This window comes from Coturnix japonica, chromosome 3 (genome assembly GCF_054131305.1).
Source record: "Coturnix japonica strain WE chromosome 3, WE-NBRP24, whole genome shotgun sequence".
In the NCBI taxonomy this organism is placed as follows: domain Eukaryota; kingdom Metazoa; phylum Chordata; class Aves; order Galliformes; family Phasianidae; genus Coturnix; species Coturnix japonica.
Genome location: NC_140665.1, coordinates 63,286,891 through 63,307,148, shown reverse-complemented (window position 1 = coordinate 63,307,148; position 20,258 = coordinate 63,286,891). Strand labels below are relative to the sequence as shown.

Sequence of the window (20,258 nt, the reverse complement as noted above, 5' to 3'; positions counted from 1 at the left end):
TGATTGGTGATGATCCTGTAAAATGCATTTAGATCTTTCTAGAAGAAAGGCATTACAGGCACAAAAACAACCCATGAAAACATTAAGTACAAATCACTCAGAATTTCTCTGCAAGTATTTTCCTTGTGTGAAAGGCTAATCCTAATCTTACTCTTGTCCATAAGACACATATGGAACTGAAGTCTCTTTCTCAGTGTCATCTGTAGAGCAAGGAGACCCCAACCGTTCTTTTCCACATGACTGTTAAAGGGAAAATAGGGGGGATCTTTGGAATAAGTTAACTGTCTGTGAAACAACAACTGGATGGAATGCAAACACACTGATCAGCAAAGCACACAGAGCCACTTCGAAAAATGCCAGCTTGCTCTCTTCACGCTGTCAACTGAAATACTTGAAATCCCCAAGGTCCAGTGGGAGGAAGAAATAAGAAGACATGAAGCTTTGGAACGTAGTAAAATAACTTTTCTCTTCATTCTCTCTTACTTTTAGTTTAATTCCCAGAAAACAGATCTGTAGGATTGTCTCACTAACAACAATGAATCTCAGCAAGTGCCACCAGTGCGGCATAACAGAACAGTTTTCAACAGAGGACAAAACCTAAGAGAACCATCCCATCTATTCTGTTTCCCATAAGGTTTTATTCTGTTTTGATAGACACACTGCCATGAATATCCTCGTGGACATTTTAAAAGCTATAATTTCAACTCTGAGGTTTTGCAAGCTTTGTTTTTTGTGGCGCACGCTATCATAAACATCCTGAATGTAATTACAACTGCAATTTTGTGGGCTGTGTTTTCCCTGTTTGTAGTCCGAAGCCAATGTTTACAAAAAGTTTTCAGCACGCTCACTCGATTTCAACTTTTTATTATTATTACAAATGTATATTATTTTATTTAAAAAAATTCACACTGAAGCAAAGTCAATTTCATTTCATTACAACCAGGAATATAAAATAAATGCAAGGGAATCGTAGTTTAGTTTTAACAGTCATTTCAAGAGTGACATTAGGACAACTTAAAAGCAGTAAACTCTTAACTCTAGAATGAGAAAAGTATTTCGCTGTGTGGTTTCACCAGCCCATCGGCATGGGCACTGCTGAATGTGGCCGCCACAGACCGAAAGCGGCAAAGCTTTGTGGCAGCATGGGGAGCATATGCAATAATCCCTAATGAAAGCTACAGAAACGAAAGATGCGTGCGTGAAACTATTAGGAAAATAAAGTAACTGAGTAGAGACAGGCACACCTCCACAAATAGTAAACATGGGAAAATACAACTAGAGCAATTTGAAAAGTATACTACCTTACGTATATAAAAAGTTCTTTAAATTGCTGTTAAAAAGGACATGTCCTGTCCACATTTTGTGTAATACTTTTTAGTGTCTACACAAGACAAATTTTTAAAAAAATTAAATAGTATTAATTTACTACTAAATATTTAGGAGATAACAGTGCATTAAGGACTTTCATATAGTAACACACATCGCTCCTGTCTGGCGACATTTTTAGAAGATTACGTATGGCCTTATGTACAATACATTTATTTAACCCTAAAACAATTCTTTGCTTAATGGTGTTAAAGTACCATTCCTGAAGATTATGAAGAGGAACTAAGCTTATTATGTTTATATAAAATATTATACAATTTGAACACTTCTAGCTTCCCGCCATCCCTCCCGCTAAGGATGCTCTTCCCTCCCCCTTCCCCGATACAGTGTCACAGATACAGTGCAGGACTCGCAGCTCTCCCTACATCTCTCCTTCATTGTGCAGTCTGTGCTACGTGAACTTCGCCCCTGTGTACCAGGCTGCTATCCCACTCCCAACACGGCCGTTGCCTCTGAGCCCCAGTGGGAAAAGCTGCGTTCAGCAGCCCACTCTGCTGCCACGCACACAGGAAGGAGCCAACAACTCTGCTGGCGTCCCTCGCCTCCCTGGGTACCAACATGCGACACTTGGGTGAGGGAACAAAGCTTATGGGCAAAGACAAAGCTGGGAAGTACTAACCAAACTGCACGGGCAAAAACTAGTAGAAAAATAACATGGCCTTGGCTTCCCATGATACACTACATAGTTCACTTCTTCAAACCTCATGAAATTACCCCTGAAAAGCAAGGCTTCTTTCACTATGACTGCCAGCCACCCAAAAAATGCACTGCAAGCTCACAAGGAAAGTCAAATTAGTTCTCAAACAGAAGACAAAGAAACCAGCAGAGCATGCACAGTGCACAATGTCCAGCAGACACCTGTGCTCGTATTCACTCTCCATTCACTTGTTACTTTGAAGGCGATGGAAGAGTTCAGCTCAGCTCTTTGCTTCTGCACAAAAAAACGGAGGGGACTGGGACAGGGCCCATCTGCCTGAGCCAACAAACACAGATACCAGTTCAGTTTGGGCAAAGGGCATGGCAGCTGCTCTAGAAGCTGGAAGCACACTCAACTGAAGGACCTAACACTGCTGTGAAGTTTCACACTCTACACAGTTTAATCTACACCACAATTTTGCCTTGCTGGCACAAGAGCCCAGCGTAACCCTACAGAAACAAAACACACCTCCCCGCTACTATTGTGATCAGCTACAGGTCACAGCAGGGGAAAGAAACATTGCATGATTGTAATGGAAGAGAGAAAAGGATATGGGCAGAACTGAAGGCTGGAAGTGGGAGGAGACAACGATTACTCTTCCATGGGTTAATTTCCAGGAATATGTGATTCAAGTCACAGATATATATTAATAAATGATACCTTACAGCATTGGCCAAATATCAATTAGCTTAAGGTCCTTCATGCTAACATCAGTAAGAGGTGGGATGTTTCTCTTATGGAAAGAACAGAACTCTAGGTTCACTGAAATAAAATAATTAACATCGGTCCTCTCAAACAGGCTATTGGAGTAGGTACATACACGTAGCAGCACTTCAAGGGCTACGCATTAGAAGTACCCCTTGGGAGATGATTTTTCCCAGAAAACAACTGAATTTTTTCCTTCCAAACTGACTCATTTAATTTCCACCACCTTACCCATCTGATGACCAAAGCAGGCTTTAGTCTCTTTTCCAGAGAAGCTGGGTGTTGTCAAAGCCACGTGACGATGGACATGGCCGAGCAAGCCAACTGCTCACTAAAGACGTGAAAACAACACATTTTTGAGGGGGAAGGGAACAATAAAGTTGACTAGGTCAACTTTAATAACCCAATAAAATCAAGTTCCTGTCTAGCTGTGCTAAAAAGCATTCTCCTCAGAGCAAACAGTTCCACGTGTCTTCCTAGGTATGAGCACAACTTCAATGTGAACACGAGCGTGTATGTACTGCAGTATTTACAGAAGAGAACACAGTATAAGTGATTGTAATATTGACAATTTTGCATATAGACTCTTCTGACTATACCTTTTCTCTGGACACCGACTTCAGAAGCTTGCTGATGTTACATTGCTGGCAGCTTTTTAATGGCATTAATGTTTTTTTCCACGTTTTTTTGCAACAAGACTGCCTTATTTCTGATGGCTGAAGGAAAAACGAAGCTGTCCCAAATTACTTGTTGCTTCTCTACGAATAACTGTGGTTTGCTGAAGCTGGACAATGATTCTCTGATCATGCTTCTGAAAACTGCTTATTTACTGGGGATTTTCTGCCAGCTACTCATCCACTTACAGTCCTTAGGCACAATCAAAACATGTTTGCTCTAGGGAAAAAGAAACATTTCAGTGCAATCAAGCGCATCTGGTGTAACTAATCTGGGTTAATCACAGCAATGTGAGGGACATAGAATATGCATCACAAACATGAAAAAGGAAGAATTTTCAACATGCTTTTCAAACTGCACAATAATTTCTCTTAATTATCGACCTAACATTAATTGACTAAACGTACTTGTTTTTATAAGTCTTAGTATTTCTGTCATACTCAGGAATGTGAAAGAGAAGCTACATTTATAGAACTCTCATGTACATTAACCAGCTGCTTAAGAGAAAAACAAGCCATCATTCACATTCCTCCTGAAACTTGAGGGCAGTAAATACGTTTTCTTGACTATTTTGGTGTCCAGCCTGGGAAGACATTCCATTTTTCTATTCCAACAAATCCTGAAAGCATCTCCTTTTTATGTGACGGTCATGGTTTCACTTAAAACAACACTTAATTTAAACTAGTCAGAGCACGATCACTGTGATTTCAAGAATTCAATGTGAATGAGTTACATAATATCAGCAATCTTCTGTCTGGAGTTCAGTCCAGTAGCATGAAGCGCATTTGCTGCTGCAGAGACCTGGGTCATTTTTTTCTTTTTTCCTTTTTCTCTTTTTTCTTTTTCTTTTCTTTTTCTTTTTAAGACCTCGCCTGAAAACTAGACTAATAAAAACAGAATAGTAAAATACTCTGGAACAGTAAAATTTTGCTGTTCTTGACATCCATGAGCAAAACAGTAATATCCTGTGAAAATAACATAGTGCTTTAAAAAGGTGCAATATACCTGTATAGCTAAACTGGTTTGCCTAGTATAAAACTAACTATATACAAGCTTGAAAGCCTGGGAATTCAAGATTTTAAAACTTTAAAATCCCATCAAAGAGATTGAAAAGACAGATTTATGGCAATCACTACAGCATAAAGGAAGGTGCACCAGGAATCCTTCAAAATTCCAAAGGTTAAAGAAGTTAAGTGCTGGGTTCAGATCAGAAGGGTTCATTAGAGTAACCACAATGGAGCACATGCAAGGGCAGGGAGGAAGGAAAACTTCACGAGAATCTCCTTTATGGCAATAAAGGGGCAGGGGGAAAAAAAGTCTTCAGTAAGTAAAGTTTTCCTTTTGCAATTGTGAATTTTAGTTCTGCATCATAGTTTGTATTTTTGGTTCTTCTCATCATCACAAACTTCATATTGCTGGAGTCTTCTGGCTTTTAGTCCGTTCCTTTTTTGAGTGCAGTCTGTTAAGCCTCTCAGTACCTGTGAGACTGGTGAGATTGATGATACTGAGAGCTCTGCTGAGATGATGTGGAATAGCCCATTGTACTCTGGGACTGAGAAGATCCCTGAATGTTGCTTTGGTAACTCAGGCGTGAGCTGGAGTGCTGGAGAAAAAAGAGAATGGAATCGGGGAAATAAAAAACAGCCTGTTAGGACTATGCAGCACAGGAAACTTTCAACCTCACTGAAGCTCATTAAAATCTGGCTGCTGGAGAAACTAACTGAAAGGTGTTACTGTCTTAAGTCCTATAAACATGTTATCAATCTCATCTGTAATCAGACTTAACACTGCCCAGAAAATACATCATGCCACTGGCAGACATTTAAAAGTACAGCAAATACACATCAGTTATTTGAAGTACAAACACACAAAGAACATGTCCAGTAAGACGAGACATTTGTCCAGGAAAATGATAATATAAAATATTATAATTTTAGGTGAGTCTTTCAACCTGTTGCCTTAACTACTGGAAGAGAAAACAGCTGCTTAGTGATGGGCATGTGTGTGTTCAGATCTATATGTAGGTGCTAAATCCTTTTTTTCTCCACTGTTTGAGATGTTAGCTGAGAGGACCTTAACTTCAGCAACCCAAATTCATGGATTATTTGTGAACTCCAGAATGTTTAATCTGCATGTTTATTATCATACTATTCCCTGTCAAGAATAAATAATGAGCTGCAAAATCACTTCGTGTGAAAGGTACTGCTTAATGGATGGGAGACTCTCTAGCAAGGTAAACCCTTGGTAAATCCAATCCACAAGAAATGACAGTCTATGAAACAACACATCTATTCACAGATAGCAAGCCTTTTGTTTTCAGCCAAGTTAAGTGCAGACTCAGGCATCTTTCAGTAAAGATTTCTGTTCAGTGTCTAGGGCTTGATTCTACCTGCCTATGCCTTGGAGTCATCAAAAAGACTGTCAAACAATGATGATCTAGAAAGAGTATTAAAATCCTACCTACTCACTAAATATCAAGAGTTATGGAAAACATCCAGAATATTTGAATTCTGAAAAGAAAGCCCACAGATACAATGGGTCTGTAAGAATATAACATTCTCCACAGAGAACACAAGTCAGTCATCTCATCTAACCATCAGATCCCAACTAGGAGTGCTGTGTCTTGACAGTTTTCAGCCAGATGAAGAAGAGCAAGAACCTAAAGTTCAGGCACTGTCAAAACATTTCTGCCCTTCCTTTTCCTGTATATTAACTTTATATCTTTAATTTCACATAAAATTGAAAACATACTAAAACCTAAAACTATTGCATTATTTTTTCCATGTTCTGTTTAAAGACAGGAAATTGAAGGTTGATTTTGAGGTGAAGGACAGTGATATTAGGGAGAGTTAACTATCCAATCTTCCAGACCACTGTATCTCAGTATAATATCAATATAATCAATATCAACTTCACTTGTTTGCAAGGGTCACCTGGGGTGAGCACAGTGCAGCACACTAGCTTTGAAAGAGGTATCTCCCTGTGGCACATACACTATCGATAACCAGGCTGTGCTCAGCCTGTGTAATTAGTGTGTTTATGAAGTATCTGAAACATATAATTTGCCACAAAATTTTGCAAATTTCAACAGGAAAGAAAAAGAATTATGCTAAATACAGTGATCTTATGAAAACCAGTTCTGGATGAAAAACATCACCTTATCACATTAAGTGAAAAACCTGAGGTCATTTAAGCAACTCTCAGTAAAATTCAAGACAGAATTCCCATTGGCATTTGTACAAGTAACACATATTGATGCTGATGAATCATTAAAGAAATTCAACAGAGACATCAGATAACCAGCTAAATGAAACTCAAAGCAAAGCAATTCCTCCTACTACTTTCGAGTTAGAATATAATGGAGTAAAATTGATGCACAGGACTACAGGAACAAATTAACTTGCTCACGCTTATTTTTATTCTGCAGAGATAATTTTTTTTAATTATTATTATTTTATAGATCTAAGTCAGACTTGGACAAATTGCAAACATTCCTTCCTGGAACAGAAGACTGTCAGCTACAATTTAAGGGCAGAGAGCCAGATACAAATTTAAAACTGGATAATCAGATCAGACAGTTTAGCAAGTGATGTAAAGGGAGCACACAGATCATTATTTCACTGCCTGTGCTGTTAAATCCTAGAAGGAAATGGTCATGGGAGGTAAAAAAGAATTTAACCATCTCAAAGAAAGGAGAAAAATTAGATTTAGACTGCTAAAAAACTTGCAAGGTGGAAACTTGCCAACAGTTTGGAGAGTTATGCAAGGATTCTGTAACGAACATCATCTAATGCAGCACATCAGCTCTCAAAATGCAGATCAAAACAGACCAGCCATAAATACTATGTAGTCAGACAGCTGTAGTGATCTGTCCAGACTTCAAGCTCGCCTGGAACTTTTCAGAAAGGAAACCTTGTTGCCTTTAACCTTACACTGCCCTCAGTACCTGCGTGATAATTTGCAATTAAAAGAGTAAAAGAGAAATAGGAGAAAAATGTCTGGCACTGAGAAAGCAGTTGTGTGTGGAGGAGGTATGGGTGGAGAAGCCAAAGCAATTGCAGAGTTGCTTTGTTTTGTTTTAAATCTGTTTAAAATAGCCTGAAAACGTTTCTTGAACATGGTGCACTCTTGAGGGTTGGTAGCAAGCAGAATCCCTAACATGCTTTAAAACATACCTTTACTAAGCTACCTTCCTGTTATCTGATTTGAAGAACCTGGTTGAATCAACTCTTTGGACACTTAGTGTCACTTTTTCAGAGAAAAGAATCATAATTCTATTAAGCAGAGACAAAAGTTCAAGTCCAAAAACAATTCAGTGATACTTCTTTTATGTATGAATGCTACTGAAACAAAAAGCATGAAAGCTATTCAACTCCTGCCACAACAGAGATTACACACGCTCATGCCCTGCTTCAGCATGATTCATACTGATGAACCAAACCTGTGCTATCATGTAGTCTAACTTTAGAAGTAAATTTAGTAAGATACTGGAACAAACTACAGAATTGTTCCATATGTGTGATGATACGAGGTAAAACAAAGCAGAAACCAAAGGAGAAAGCCTGGCTCTAATTTTGACTTGCTTCCCAGAATCTGCCTCTCACACAGGACTTAACCTTGCCAAGAGCCAAGTATTTTGAATGTGATATGATGCAGCATTTACATTCATGAAATAGTTGCAGTGGCTTCGCTAAGATTATTCTCAAATAAAGCTACACACATATTTACATGCTTTCCTGGGGTGGTTGAGTCCTCAACACTTTAGAGGGTGAAGCAGACGTTTTTACTTCCCTAATAGGCTTTTAAAGTTGCATTTTTATCTAATGTATCAGAGCACGGAGCTAAGGTTATGAGGAAAATTCATTAAAACATTATATTTATATTTATTGCAGTGGGGAACAGAGAAAACAACATTTTGCCTCCAATCAATCAGAAGCAGCAAAAATTCAAGAGGTACCTGATAATCTGAAGGCATGACAGGCCCGCCTGAGTTAGCGCCTGAAGGCCCTATGCGTGGTTTCTTGTTTGGAGGCACCTGGTTGAGGCTGGAGTCCTGGCTGTGCTGGAGTCCCGCACCCGCGCCCCCTCCGCCCGCACCCGTGCCCCCAGCCGTCCCGTTGGTTTGGGTGCTGTTCTGCTGCTGCTGCTGCGGTTGCTGCGGTGCGGCCTGCGGCTGCTGCTGAGGTGCTGTTTGCTGCTGATGTTGGTTCTGCTGCTGCTGATTCTAAGGGAAGAAAGAAGTGACAGCACACCATCATTCGCTCTGTACTTGTTTGTGATCCTGAGAGAGTCACTAAGCTGGGTGCCACTGTGCTGCTGGAAAGGGAGCAGGCCCACGTGCTCGCCAGGAAAGCAAGGCCAGGTAATGCATAACATGAGCTCCTTGCGTGCTCCTGCCTGCCTCAAATTGGGGTATCTCATTTGTGGCTCACTTCTTTCCATTGTGGTTTTGTGTTGTTTTTTCTTTGTTTGTTTTTTAACAAAGCAGGATAGACTAGAGTTGGCATGACAGCTTAGTGATTGCTGCAGCTAGGCAAGCACTTAGGCCAGAGTAACAGTGAGCAGGATGGAAGGAGCTATTTATAAACACTTAATAAGCAGAATCAAAGCGCCCCAAATTTCACTGGTTCTCAGTGGCAGATGTGGCGAACCACAGTACATTTTCCTAAGTGCTTTAACAGCCCCATTCACTTAGAACTAAAACCACTTTTCCAACTTCCACAGATGATGCACTGCAATCATCCAAAGGAGGCTGGCAGTGTTGCCATCAGAAAGGTAAGCAAAACAAGACCAGAAACATTACATCATTTCTTCCAGTTACAAGGAAATTCTGTGGCAGAACCAAAAGCAGGTTCCATTACCCTTTTTCTCTCTTTCTTTTAAAAGCACCTTGGAAAGAGTGGTACACTGGGAACATAGTCCAGCATGGTACCTAGCTATAGGGTCTGAAAATCTTACTGAGACAGCAGGAAGTGACAAATGACCAGAGAGAAACAGCTGAAAATAGAAGAGAAGGACAAAGGTGAGATAAGAATCTGGCATGAGAAAGAAAAGAATAGCAAAGGAAGAGAAGTGAGGCAATTAATACAATACCATGGCCTAACAGGGAGAAAGAGCAAAGTGCCACAGAAGGGAGGGAAAAAGTTAAGGAGAACACAGAAGCAGAAGAGTAAAAGATGCAGCTCTTCTGGTTTCAGAAGCTATGGACTGGAAAAAGCATTAAGGTCTAGAGAGGTTAGAAAAGTAGCAAAATTGCAACTCTTCTCCCTATGGTTAGACACTCACAAGGAAAGACCACCTGTGTTTGTCTGCTTTTGAGCACTACAGAAGACTCCTCCAAGAGAAGAAGCAAGTAAGAGAACTGCAAAGAAAAGCAACTGTGCTCCTAATGTCAGGTATGTAACCTGTTCATCATAGAAAGCTCTGCAATTTTCATGTCTTGAATTAAAAATCCCTACATTTAAGTCACACCCCCCAATCATAGTGTACTGCATGGGAGTGTGGAACATTTCAGGATAGTCTTTTTTCCCTGTGATATCTGCTTATGTAGTTCTTCAAGGTTTGGTATGGCAGCCTTTATTACATCCTCATGTTATCAGTTAATCAGAAATCCTGACAACCAACTGCCACTAGCACTAAATTGCTGATGCTCTCAGTCACAGCAAGCCATTTCAGTTATCTCAGAAAAATGACACAAAAATCAATATCTATGCCACTCATCACAACAGTTTCCCAAGATATATTCAGATCAAATTTGCAACGCTGTATTCATTTAAAATCTTTAAGATCTTAAATTTGCCTCTTCAAGGGCTGCTGGATGATACGTATTTCCATTTCACACTGAGCAAAATCAGTAATATATCCTACCACTAGTAATCCTCAAATGTCATCTCAGCCAGACTCTGTTTCTACGGGGATTTAAACTGTAAGAAGTTAAACAAAAGTCTGAAACAGGCTTGTCATAGAATGCGTTAAGAAGTAATTTATCTTATAATAGCGGTTTGAGCTTCACATACCAACAAATGCCAATGACTAAGGCAATATCTGTGCTAGATTCTGAGACTTGTATTTTCATAAGGATGCTGGGATGTGAATGAGGTGGTTGCTACTTTCACAGTGGAAAAACTGCAATGTTTTTTTTTTTTTAATTTTTTTTTAAATTATAAGGAGATATGGCAGGAACTCTTACAATTAAGGACCACCACTTGCAATAGTTGTAATGTCTGGAACTTTGGACACCTGCACAAAATTTTCTTGACTAGTCTGAGCTGGCCCTTCCATGCAGCTACTACTTCTAGCGCCCTGGTAGAGACTGAAGTCTACTCTGACAGATTCTGCCTGGGGTCTAATTGCACCACCCTAGAACATGGGAACAGCTCACGGCAGCAGAAATACCTGCAGATCAGCCTAGTTCACAGTGGTTCCTAAACAAAAGACTTCTCCAAAGTAAGTAACATATGACCACAATGCATTACTGAGACACAAATTACCAAAATTAAATCCTGGTCCTGCCTGGAAACAAACAAAAGAGAACCTGCCAAACAGAATGATTTCATTTTGTTTTACAAACACTTGTTTCAGCTTTGCTGACTAACAATTAATAGCTCTGAAAAAGGAAGTTTGTGTTAAGGGTTACTCAAGTAAGATTCAAGTTCCAAATAAATAAACACAGAGAACTCCAAGTCTCCAAAGTACACAAATATTTGGGGCTTTAAAAACAAATCAAATCATACACCATAAAAAAAAATAAATAAACAAAACCACTTTTCACTTGCATCATTATCATAAACAAAGCACGGTACAGACTCAGTCTGTAGAGTATTCTTTACTTCCACATTTTCTGCACTCTGAGAACAGATTCAATGAGTATTTGACTCGTGTAACTTACATTACCTACGTGGTCTGGAAAAGGTTTTAGTTGGTCTGTATGTAAATACGTGACCGTCCCCAGCACTCTCAAAGATCACTTACACAATGGCTGTTTTGAATATAAACATTCCATTGTTTTTTTCCTCCCAGTACTCCCATGAAAATGATATTTACTTTTAAATACACCGACTTCACAAAAGCCAGAATCACTTCACAAGGCTTGTCCTTATTTTTAAAGTTGTGAGTTAGAGTAACGCCAGTAACTACAATGCAATCAAATCAGAATCATGACTTTCATTGTATTTTTGCTTAGGTCTGTTTCCTCTCTTTGAAGAACTATCTGGACAAAAAATAAAAATAAAAATAAAATAAAAATAAAAAAATCAGGATGTGGCCATTTGTTCTCAGTACAGAAGTACCTACAATACCTGCACTGAAAACAACATCTTCTGTCTAAAATGTATTATTGCAACCACACTTAGACCCAGCTAGTTTCTCCCATTACAAGGAAAATGTGAAAACAGAAGATAAATGTAGTCAAAAGACTTCTCAAAAACAGCAATAATACTTCTCATGCAGCTTTCAGACAGTTACATTTGATGGCTGTTTTCTTCACATTTCTTCACATGCTACCTTTATGTTACAACTGGTGCCTCAGCGAGCACTTACGGTCAAAATAACAAGCTGGTTTATACACTACAGCAGTACTGTCCTGCCTTCGCACCAAGATGGAATAATCACTTTTGTCACATAGCACAGCCAAACCACACACACAAAGCAAGTTAGATATGTTGCCAACACACCAAAATTTACTACGCACGCAAACGTGTTCTCACTCATGTCTAAGGAGCTATGGGAAAAAGGGTATTCAGAGTAAATTGTCACTAAAGAATAACTCATGCTCTTTATTACTCTTTTGTCTGAGGGCCCTTAAAACATGATCAGAAAACTGTGTGCAGATGGATTAAATGTTCTGATGCAATGCCATAAGGCTGCTATTATTTACTTGAGACCCAGACAACCACCTACTTTCAAATGGCTGGATGCATGCCAGTTATACAATGAAAATTCCATTATTTTCTAGAGATCACAACACATTTTCATTGTGTGACGCAGGATGAGGTAGGCAAGGCTATCCCAGAATGACAGTGACTGAAAGCAGGCAGCTGCTGACAGAGCTCAACTAGCTCAGTGGCCACAGGTCACAGGGAACCTGGTGGTGATAGCACCCAAGACACCCCAAAGTGATCTGCTACTTTTAATCTTTTAATTTACTAGTTTTAATGTGGAAGAAACATAACTCTTCCTTATTTCGTAGTTAAAAAAGAGAAATAAGAAGAAAGGGAAAATAAATCATACCTTATCCCCTTTCTCTTCAGGTTCATCTTCATTGAGGAATTCTCGCTTAGGATATGGAATCTGACAGCCAGCAAATACACTGGAACACAGCAGAGACATAAAAAATACATACAACATACTTTTATTTAATGCTATATTAAAGACATGAATATAACACAATTTAATTTCTATAACTATGGCTTCTATTTCCATGAGCAAGCAGCACTGGCTGCACTCAAGACTGCAGCAGATGCTGATCGTAATAGCAAATCTCTTTGCTGTTGGCATGAGGCCCTCATTTAGAAATCATGGTATGGCTGAACAAGCTGGAATGTGAGAACGACCACTTGTTGCTTCAGATTGCTGTAGCAGCCAGATGTTACACAACACCTGGTTGGAGCATGCATGGCTCATTGAATAAAAGGGCCTGATCCAAAGAGAAATAAAGTCTTGCAAGTCCCTACCTGACTTGCAGTGGTCTGAAATAAACTTGCCAATCATGACTACACAGTTATGTTCAATTAGCTTCTCAGATCTTGTTTAGAGAAAAAAGCTTCTAAATTCACGTGGCTAATAGGGCTTAGAACATCCCCTCACGTTTATGGAAGATAATTTATCACAATGTCTTACTGTCATTCGTGAGGTGCTATAATTCCACATAGGGTAGTCTAAGCTAAACACTGCACAGAAGATTATCGTTAGATGCTGACCACTATCAATTTCCTAGATCTCAGTGCTAATTGCTGAAGGCACTTAAAATAAAACAAAATCAACATGGTGTTACTATGTAAGGTTTCTCAACAGTGCTTTATCTAGCAGTATTCTGGTTCATCCAAACAGAAAAAATAAGAGAAAGAACCGTTAGTCTCAGCTAGATTTCATCTGCACTCCAGTGACTGTTCCCTTCTTTCCATGTTTGATGCCTGCTAGCAATGAAAGTATAAGTAGAAGCTTCCCTGCATTCAGATTCCACAGATCATAATGCTTCTGAAAACTGGGAATAGAAATTGGAAGGCATAGTTCCGTCACTAGCAACTGCATATATCATTTGAATATTTCCTTACAGTAAAATATACAGATATATAAAATCTGTACTCTCAAACCTTCCAAGCAAGCAACCTGTGGGATTTATGGTAGTCACTGATGTCTCTTCTCTCCTCATATTGTTATAACCCTGCACAAAAGGGCATGGGAACAGACTGTAGATCAGAGAACAGCCCTAGGCCTAGCGGGAGCACAATGAAACCAGGTAATAGAGAGCAGAGCACTGTAAGGCTGTGAAAGGCAGAACAGATTAGGGAGCCAATTAATTCTCTAAGTACTGCAATAATACTGGCTTTGATAGCACATTCAGAATTACAACACTCATGTAATAGGGGGTTAATGCTCACAGCCAGTCCAGGCAACAGTAAATACAGAATCTTTGGGGATGTGTCAGCAGTGTCTGCTGAGCATACCAGAGCTACTACTTCTTGTGGACACGTGCAGACATCTGTGAACTTTCAAGCTGCCATCACATACAAGGAATTAGCATTTAGCAGAAGGTCAACCTCCCTGAAGAGCAGAGAAGTGGGAATACATACTCTGATGTAGGCAGAGGATCCTCTTGAAAGTAAGGGTCCTGCAAAGCCTGCTCTGAGGTAATTCTCTTTGTAGGGTCCATAGTAAGAAGTTTCTGAAGCTGTAAACAGTAAAAATAGCAAAAAGTTTATCAGACTATCACTTTCCAAACTTGCAACTTATGTAACTGTTAAATTATCTATGGCTTGTCCAGACAAGCCTAAACTATAACTTCTTGCTAAGCTAAGTTCCTAAGAACTAGATCACACATTCCCAAGAGCTACAGAACACTATGTCTGCAAATGTCTCACATAAGAAACACTTAAGGGCAGCTTGCAGTATTAATTGCTAAGGCTGATACGCTGTCCTAAAGCAACATTAAATTTGTCTATTACATGTTCATAAAGCATAAGTTATAAATAATGGTCAGTGTTTTTTCATGTGCATAACTTTTATACCGTTCTACATCATGGCACAACAGGAAAACTGCGTCAGGAAAGACTGAATATGATCAGGACTCTATGTTTCACTTTGAGTCAGAAATAAAAATTCCACTCATTCTGTCACAGATTCCAGCTCCACTCTAATTGGTATTGAGAAAGAGGAGGAGCACACTCTTCCCTCTTCATTGAGCTCAAATTATATTGTGTGTATCCTGTTCTCACATAACGCCCTCCTATTTCAAGTTAATAACAAAGATAAAATTCCTTCTCAAAAGGGTATCTTAGTTTAAAGTCAATCTTCCATGCCTCCAACAAAAATACTCTGGATATCCAGCAAAAAAAAAGCACTATCTGTCACCCTCATCATAAAACTGCCTCCAAACACTGTTTGTTTCAGTTCTCATCCTCCTGACTATATGGAGCAATACACAAGTTACCAACTAATTTTTCTGTCATCTTGTAATAACCCCGCCTAACTAATTCTCCATGATGATAATAATATCAGAAATACATTTCACTCCTACCATCATAGTGATTTTCATTTTGTGCTTACCAAAAGAAAGACTTTGCTGTCAGGCTTGACTTTGTGTTTCTCCATGTATTTTATGAGGCTACTATTGGCATATCTGAAAAATATTGTTCAAAGGCATTTCTGAAATAACAGAGCATTAAGAATATGGAACTGTTCCACTAATCACAAAACATCAGCCTTTAATAAGTAAACCGTAAAAAGAACTGCTATCAGAACACACGTCATAGTTATCAAGCAGTTGACACTGCTTTCCACTAACAGAAGTAGTAACAACAGTGTGCAGATTATTTCCATAGAACACGCAACTTTTTATAGTGTATGGATAAGCTGTTGACATTGGCATATGACAGAGAAACTCAACCTCAAGTTCACACTCTAGTTTTCCAAAGCAACTCTGACACAGAAAGTGCCCAGCAGTTCGTAACAGTTATGCTATTGTTTCCAGCTGTAACTGAGAAGTTAACCATCCTTTCCCCCTCAAAAGAAAGAGAATCCTGAACTCCCTAATCTTTGTCCCCTGCATTATAGCAGAGACTGTGTTACTCCTGACACCCCTTGATCTACCACCACCACTGATTTGATTAACTTAGCCAAAGCACCTGGCAACACTAGAAGTAGGAAATTTTCAGATCCCTGACAAGCTTTACATCACAACCTATTGACTGCATTGCCTTCTGACCACTACTGTACTGCCTCCAGATCTCTGCTGGTCAGAAGAGCTAAGGAGGTGCTTACCTATTCCTTCTCACACAAAATGAATTAAGTTATCTTGACAACCTGAGTTAAAGCAACCTTATATATGTATGTGCTTGCCATAGACTAAATGGCACTTACAATGGCCACTTCCAGAGAAAAGATGAGGTCAGTCATTTAATGCTTATAACAAGCATTTGAGGAAGAGAACATTATTCAAGCAAAACAACTCATTTAAAACAGGATGGCTGATAGGACTTTGGGATCCAAACACTCCAAAATCCCCTCCCCACAAAAAAGTTTCAGAACAACAGGAGCCAATTTCTGCCTATCTGCCTCATTCACTGAAGTGCTGTGTTATCATTACTCACGTTGTTCTCCTGAAATCTTTTTGAAGAGTTGGATATTCTGGCATCTTTCTTATGTCTTCCCAATCTTTATCTTTGGTGGGGGCAAAAAAAAAAAAGAAAAAAAAAAAAGGAGAAGCATTTATAATTCTGGAAGTAAATGTTAAGTAATGCACACAAAGAAATGACTATAGTAGTTGTTTGATATTTGATATTGGCCAGTACTATTGTTCCAAAATAGCCGACATTTCCAAATCCATCAAACTGACTTTTTTTTTTTTTCACACTTATGCAAACAACTCAAACCTTTAATGCAAATCAGTTACCTGCAGGGAATCCCATTACACTGAAAATGCGATCTAGCTGATCGTGATGAAAAGGATTACTTGTTTTGATGTCCTCCTGACGACAGTGAAATATAGGTTCTGAAGTCAGTAACTCAGCAAATATGCAGCCAATTGCCCAAATATCTAAGAAAGAAGAACATTCATGTAAATTTACTGCTCTTCATCACTCTGATTTTTGCTTCCCGTACAATTTCTCAATAATCTGTGTAATAGCAGTAACGTAAAATGCCTCATTGTATAATTACATACAGTATTTTTAAAAATAATGCATTAACATAATCATAAAAAAAAGAATAAAATCTGGGGAAACTTTTTAATGTTTTATTTTCTCCACACAGAAAGTTTTCAAATTCTGTTTCAAGCTGTACAGCAGCAGTCCAGCACTTCAAACTGGAAAAGGATGTAGAGATTGGTGGAATAATGAACACAGATTGCTGATTATGAGAGTGTAGAGTTTTACCAATAGTTGCGGTTAAACTAGATGATCATAGTAACCAAAAATCATAAAACCATGACAAAAACCTTTTGGATTTTACTAAATCAAAGAGCATAAATATAGAAAACAGTTTATCCCTAGTTTAAAAACCTAGTGGGTTGCTGAACTGGAGATTGATGTAGTAGATTCATTTAAAAGATTCAAAATGAAGAGAACACCAAAAGCCTCTTGGTTTTGTTACCTGCATGTAACTATTATGAAACCCAAAAATCCCACCTCCTGTGAGTCGTGTTTGAACTATGTCGCCTAAGAGACGTTGTTTCCTAACAGAAGAAAAGCACTGATCTCTTAATGGAATCATAAGGTATGAATGAAAGAGCCGTTATGCTCTCTATGCCAAAGCACATTTGTTCCACAATATTACAAGCACAGAGGCTGGACTTTTAGAGGTGTCCCAATTTATAAGCTTTTCCACTTTATCGTAAAATCTGATAACATCTCATTATTGGGCTTTACAATTTCAGCAGGGTATAACTCATTCTACGTATTACATCAACTCCTTGGGCTTTTATCTTTCTTTGATTTGTTGAAAGCCTTACCTGCATGAAAACAAGATCTACAGCTCTTGAGATTTCATCTGTTCAAGCAGGTAATGCAGTAAATTAATCATGGAATCCCTTGAGTTGGAAAAGACCATTAGAGACCATTTAGTTCAAGTCCCCTGCAACAGACAGGGGCATCTACAGCTACATCAGGGTGCTCAGAGCCCCATTCAGTCTGACTTGGAGCGTCTCCAGGAAAGGGCTTCCACCACATCTCTGGGCAGCCTGTTCCAGTGCCTCAATAACCTAATTGTAAAAAACTTCTTCCTTACATCCAATCTAGATCTCCCCTCTTTTAGTTTGAAACCATTTCCCCTCATCCTGTCACAACATACTGTACTAAAGAGTCTGTTCCCTCTTCATAGACTCCCTTTGGATACTGAAAAGCCACTACCAGGTCTTCCCAGAGCCTTTTGTTCCCCAGGCTGAACAGCCCCAGTTCTCTCAGCCTATCCTCATACACGGAGGTAATCCAGCCTGTGGATCATTTTTGTGGCTCTGCTCTGCACACACTCCAACAGGTCCATGGGTACAATTCTGCAACCAATTTCGCTTCCATCAAACATTCCATCCATCAGGTCCATATCTTTCCAATTTAGAGAGAAGGTTATTAACAGAGATTGTCAAAGACCTTAAATCACAATTCGTACTTGGGTAGTAGGCATACATTATGTATTCCAGTATGGAAATTAATTATTATTTGAAAAGTTGTACTTATGTTTAATAGTGCCTCCCCACTCATTTTCATACTAGATAGCAAGCCCTTTTGGAGATAGTTTATTTAGAGGTCAAAGGGGTTGTACTTGTAACGCCCTTAGGTAACGTGGCTTTTTCAGGACTCACCATTCATCACATACTGAGAAAGAGGATGCGCCACCGCTCATTATACTACTCATAACTGCTGTGTCCAGATTGATATTTTCCATTTGAAGAAAAAAAAATCACCAGTATTTTTGTTGAGAGTAAGTTAAGAAGAAAATCTCCTTAATGCTTCTAATATGGCAAATGTCAGAACTTCGTCCCTTCATATATAAGATGAACCGTGCGAAAGAAGAATCCCCATGACAATGAATTCTCACTCCTAACTCTGTGATTAATATAGAGAGCACATCTTAATCAAAAATTCAAAAAGAATTCAAACAACTGAGGCATTGTAACAACTGAAAGCTGCATTGGAATAAACCCTGATAGCTCCCAAGTTGTTATTTTACTTAGCATAGGACAAATATTACTAGACGAGCCAAGCATGAAAATATTTTAACTGTGACAAGTCATCTCGTAGGTCACAGTGCTGGAGTTCAACCTTTTACATCTCTTGCTATGTACCCTGCAGCTTCAAAGAATTAATATAAAGTACTTAGTATAGAAAAGTTGAAGGTTTAATTTCCGTAAGTGAAGATTAAACAGCTGGAAAAGGCCTTGCAGCCTTGAAGCTCTAGTGGGTCAGGGTCTTCCCTTTGTGCATCCAGCTTCTTTGTAACCCGATCTTGAACACATCCTTGGCACATATTGAAATAATTCTTAGAGTTAATGATTTTCTGCCAAATTTGTCTAGTCTCAACCCCCTCCTTTTATTTTCAACATATGGATTTATTATTTTCTTTTCCTAGCAGGAATACCTTGTTCAATTACAGCAAGTTTAAGAACTTCATCAATATGAGCATCTTTTACAGGTATTAAACTGCCACATTGTTCATGTTAGTGAACTAAACAAGAACTTCAGATCCAACTATGGAAAAATGTGTCAACAATTAGAAACCTCCCCATCTGGTTCCATTTCAAATGTTTTCTGCCTGTGCTCCTTAATCAGACTAATGATTATAAGCATCAAAATAGAATCAAATAATCTAATCCAAATAAGAAGTACTCTCCCTCAGAACTTAGCCTTCACTGGGACAAAGCTCAAAACGTAAGTACTAACTTTCATCCACGATGCATTTTTAGTGGAGAGCAAATTAATCTTTAGCACAGCAGGAACTAATTATAATGCTCTGTTGACAATGAAATTGTTGTACAATTTTTAATATACAAAAAGCAAAGCTTTCTTCTCTCATTCCAACTTCATTCAAGAGGGAAGTTGTTTCATTGCTCCTGAACCCAAGCTGAACTACATACTTGTATTCATTTTCACTTTAAAATGTTACTTTACTATAGTAAAAGTATTTTAAAAGTACTTTACTCTAGTAAAAATTTACTCTAGTAAAGGCCTCCATACTCCTTTCCCTAAAATCATAGAATAACCAAGGTTGGAAAAGACCTAAAAGATCATCCAGTCCAACCATTAAATCCTCACTGAACAGCTTCCTTACGTCCTGTTCAGGACTTTCAACCAGTGAAATACCCTTCCACTACAAAAGTATATTTCAATTATTACAGAGTGATTTTATAAAAGGAAAAGATATTCAAAAAAGATGGTCAGTTGTGACTGATATGCAGACCTGCCATACATATACAAAGATTATGAGAATATTTTTATGTCTGTCCACATCCCAGTTTTAAAACCTGTAACACTAATAGCTTTATAGGTCAGCTGGTAAATCTGAGAAAATCCTGCATGACCCACTCTACTTGTGTGCTGTGGCCAAGGAGCAAGTACAAAAGGATGGCAATATAGGGTGGATTAAGTAC

The 20,258-nt window shown here is 38.8% G+C and overlaps 1 protein-coding gene across 2 annotated transcripts in view; it reads right to left on the bottom strand.

Moving 5' to 3' along the window:
* Positions 1–848: 848 nt before the first annotated feature.
* The window catches only part of CDK19 (cyclin dependent kinase 19), a 103,272-nt gene continuing 83,862 nt past the window's right edge, over positions 849–20,258 (bottom strand). The window contains exons 7-13 of one of the 2 annotated variants that reach the window (XM_015858727.3): positions 16,572–16,715; positions 16,270–16,339; positions 15,227–15,299; positions 14,254–14,351; positions 12,692–12,770; positions 8,421–8,687; positions 849–5,066 (exon numbers count right to left, since the gene is read on the bottom strand). In XM_015858727.3, the coding sequence (XP_015714213.1) occupies positions 4,935–5,066; positions 8,421–8,687; positions 12,692–12,770; positions 14,254–14,351; positions 15,227–15,299; positions 16,270–16,339; positions 16,572–16,715 (863 nt within the window). In that variant the 3' untranslated portion in view covers positions 849–4,934. The remainder of the gene's footprint in view (positions 5,067–8,420; positions 8,688–12,691; positions 12,771–14,253; positions 14,352–15,226; positions 15,300–16,269; positions 16,340–16,571; positions 16,716–20,258) is intronic. The other variant, XR_014944126.1, reaches the window with a different exon arrangement.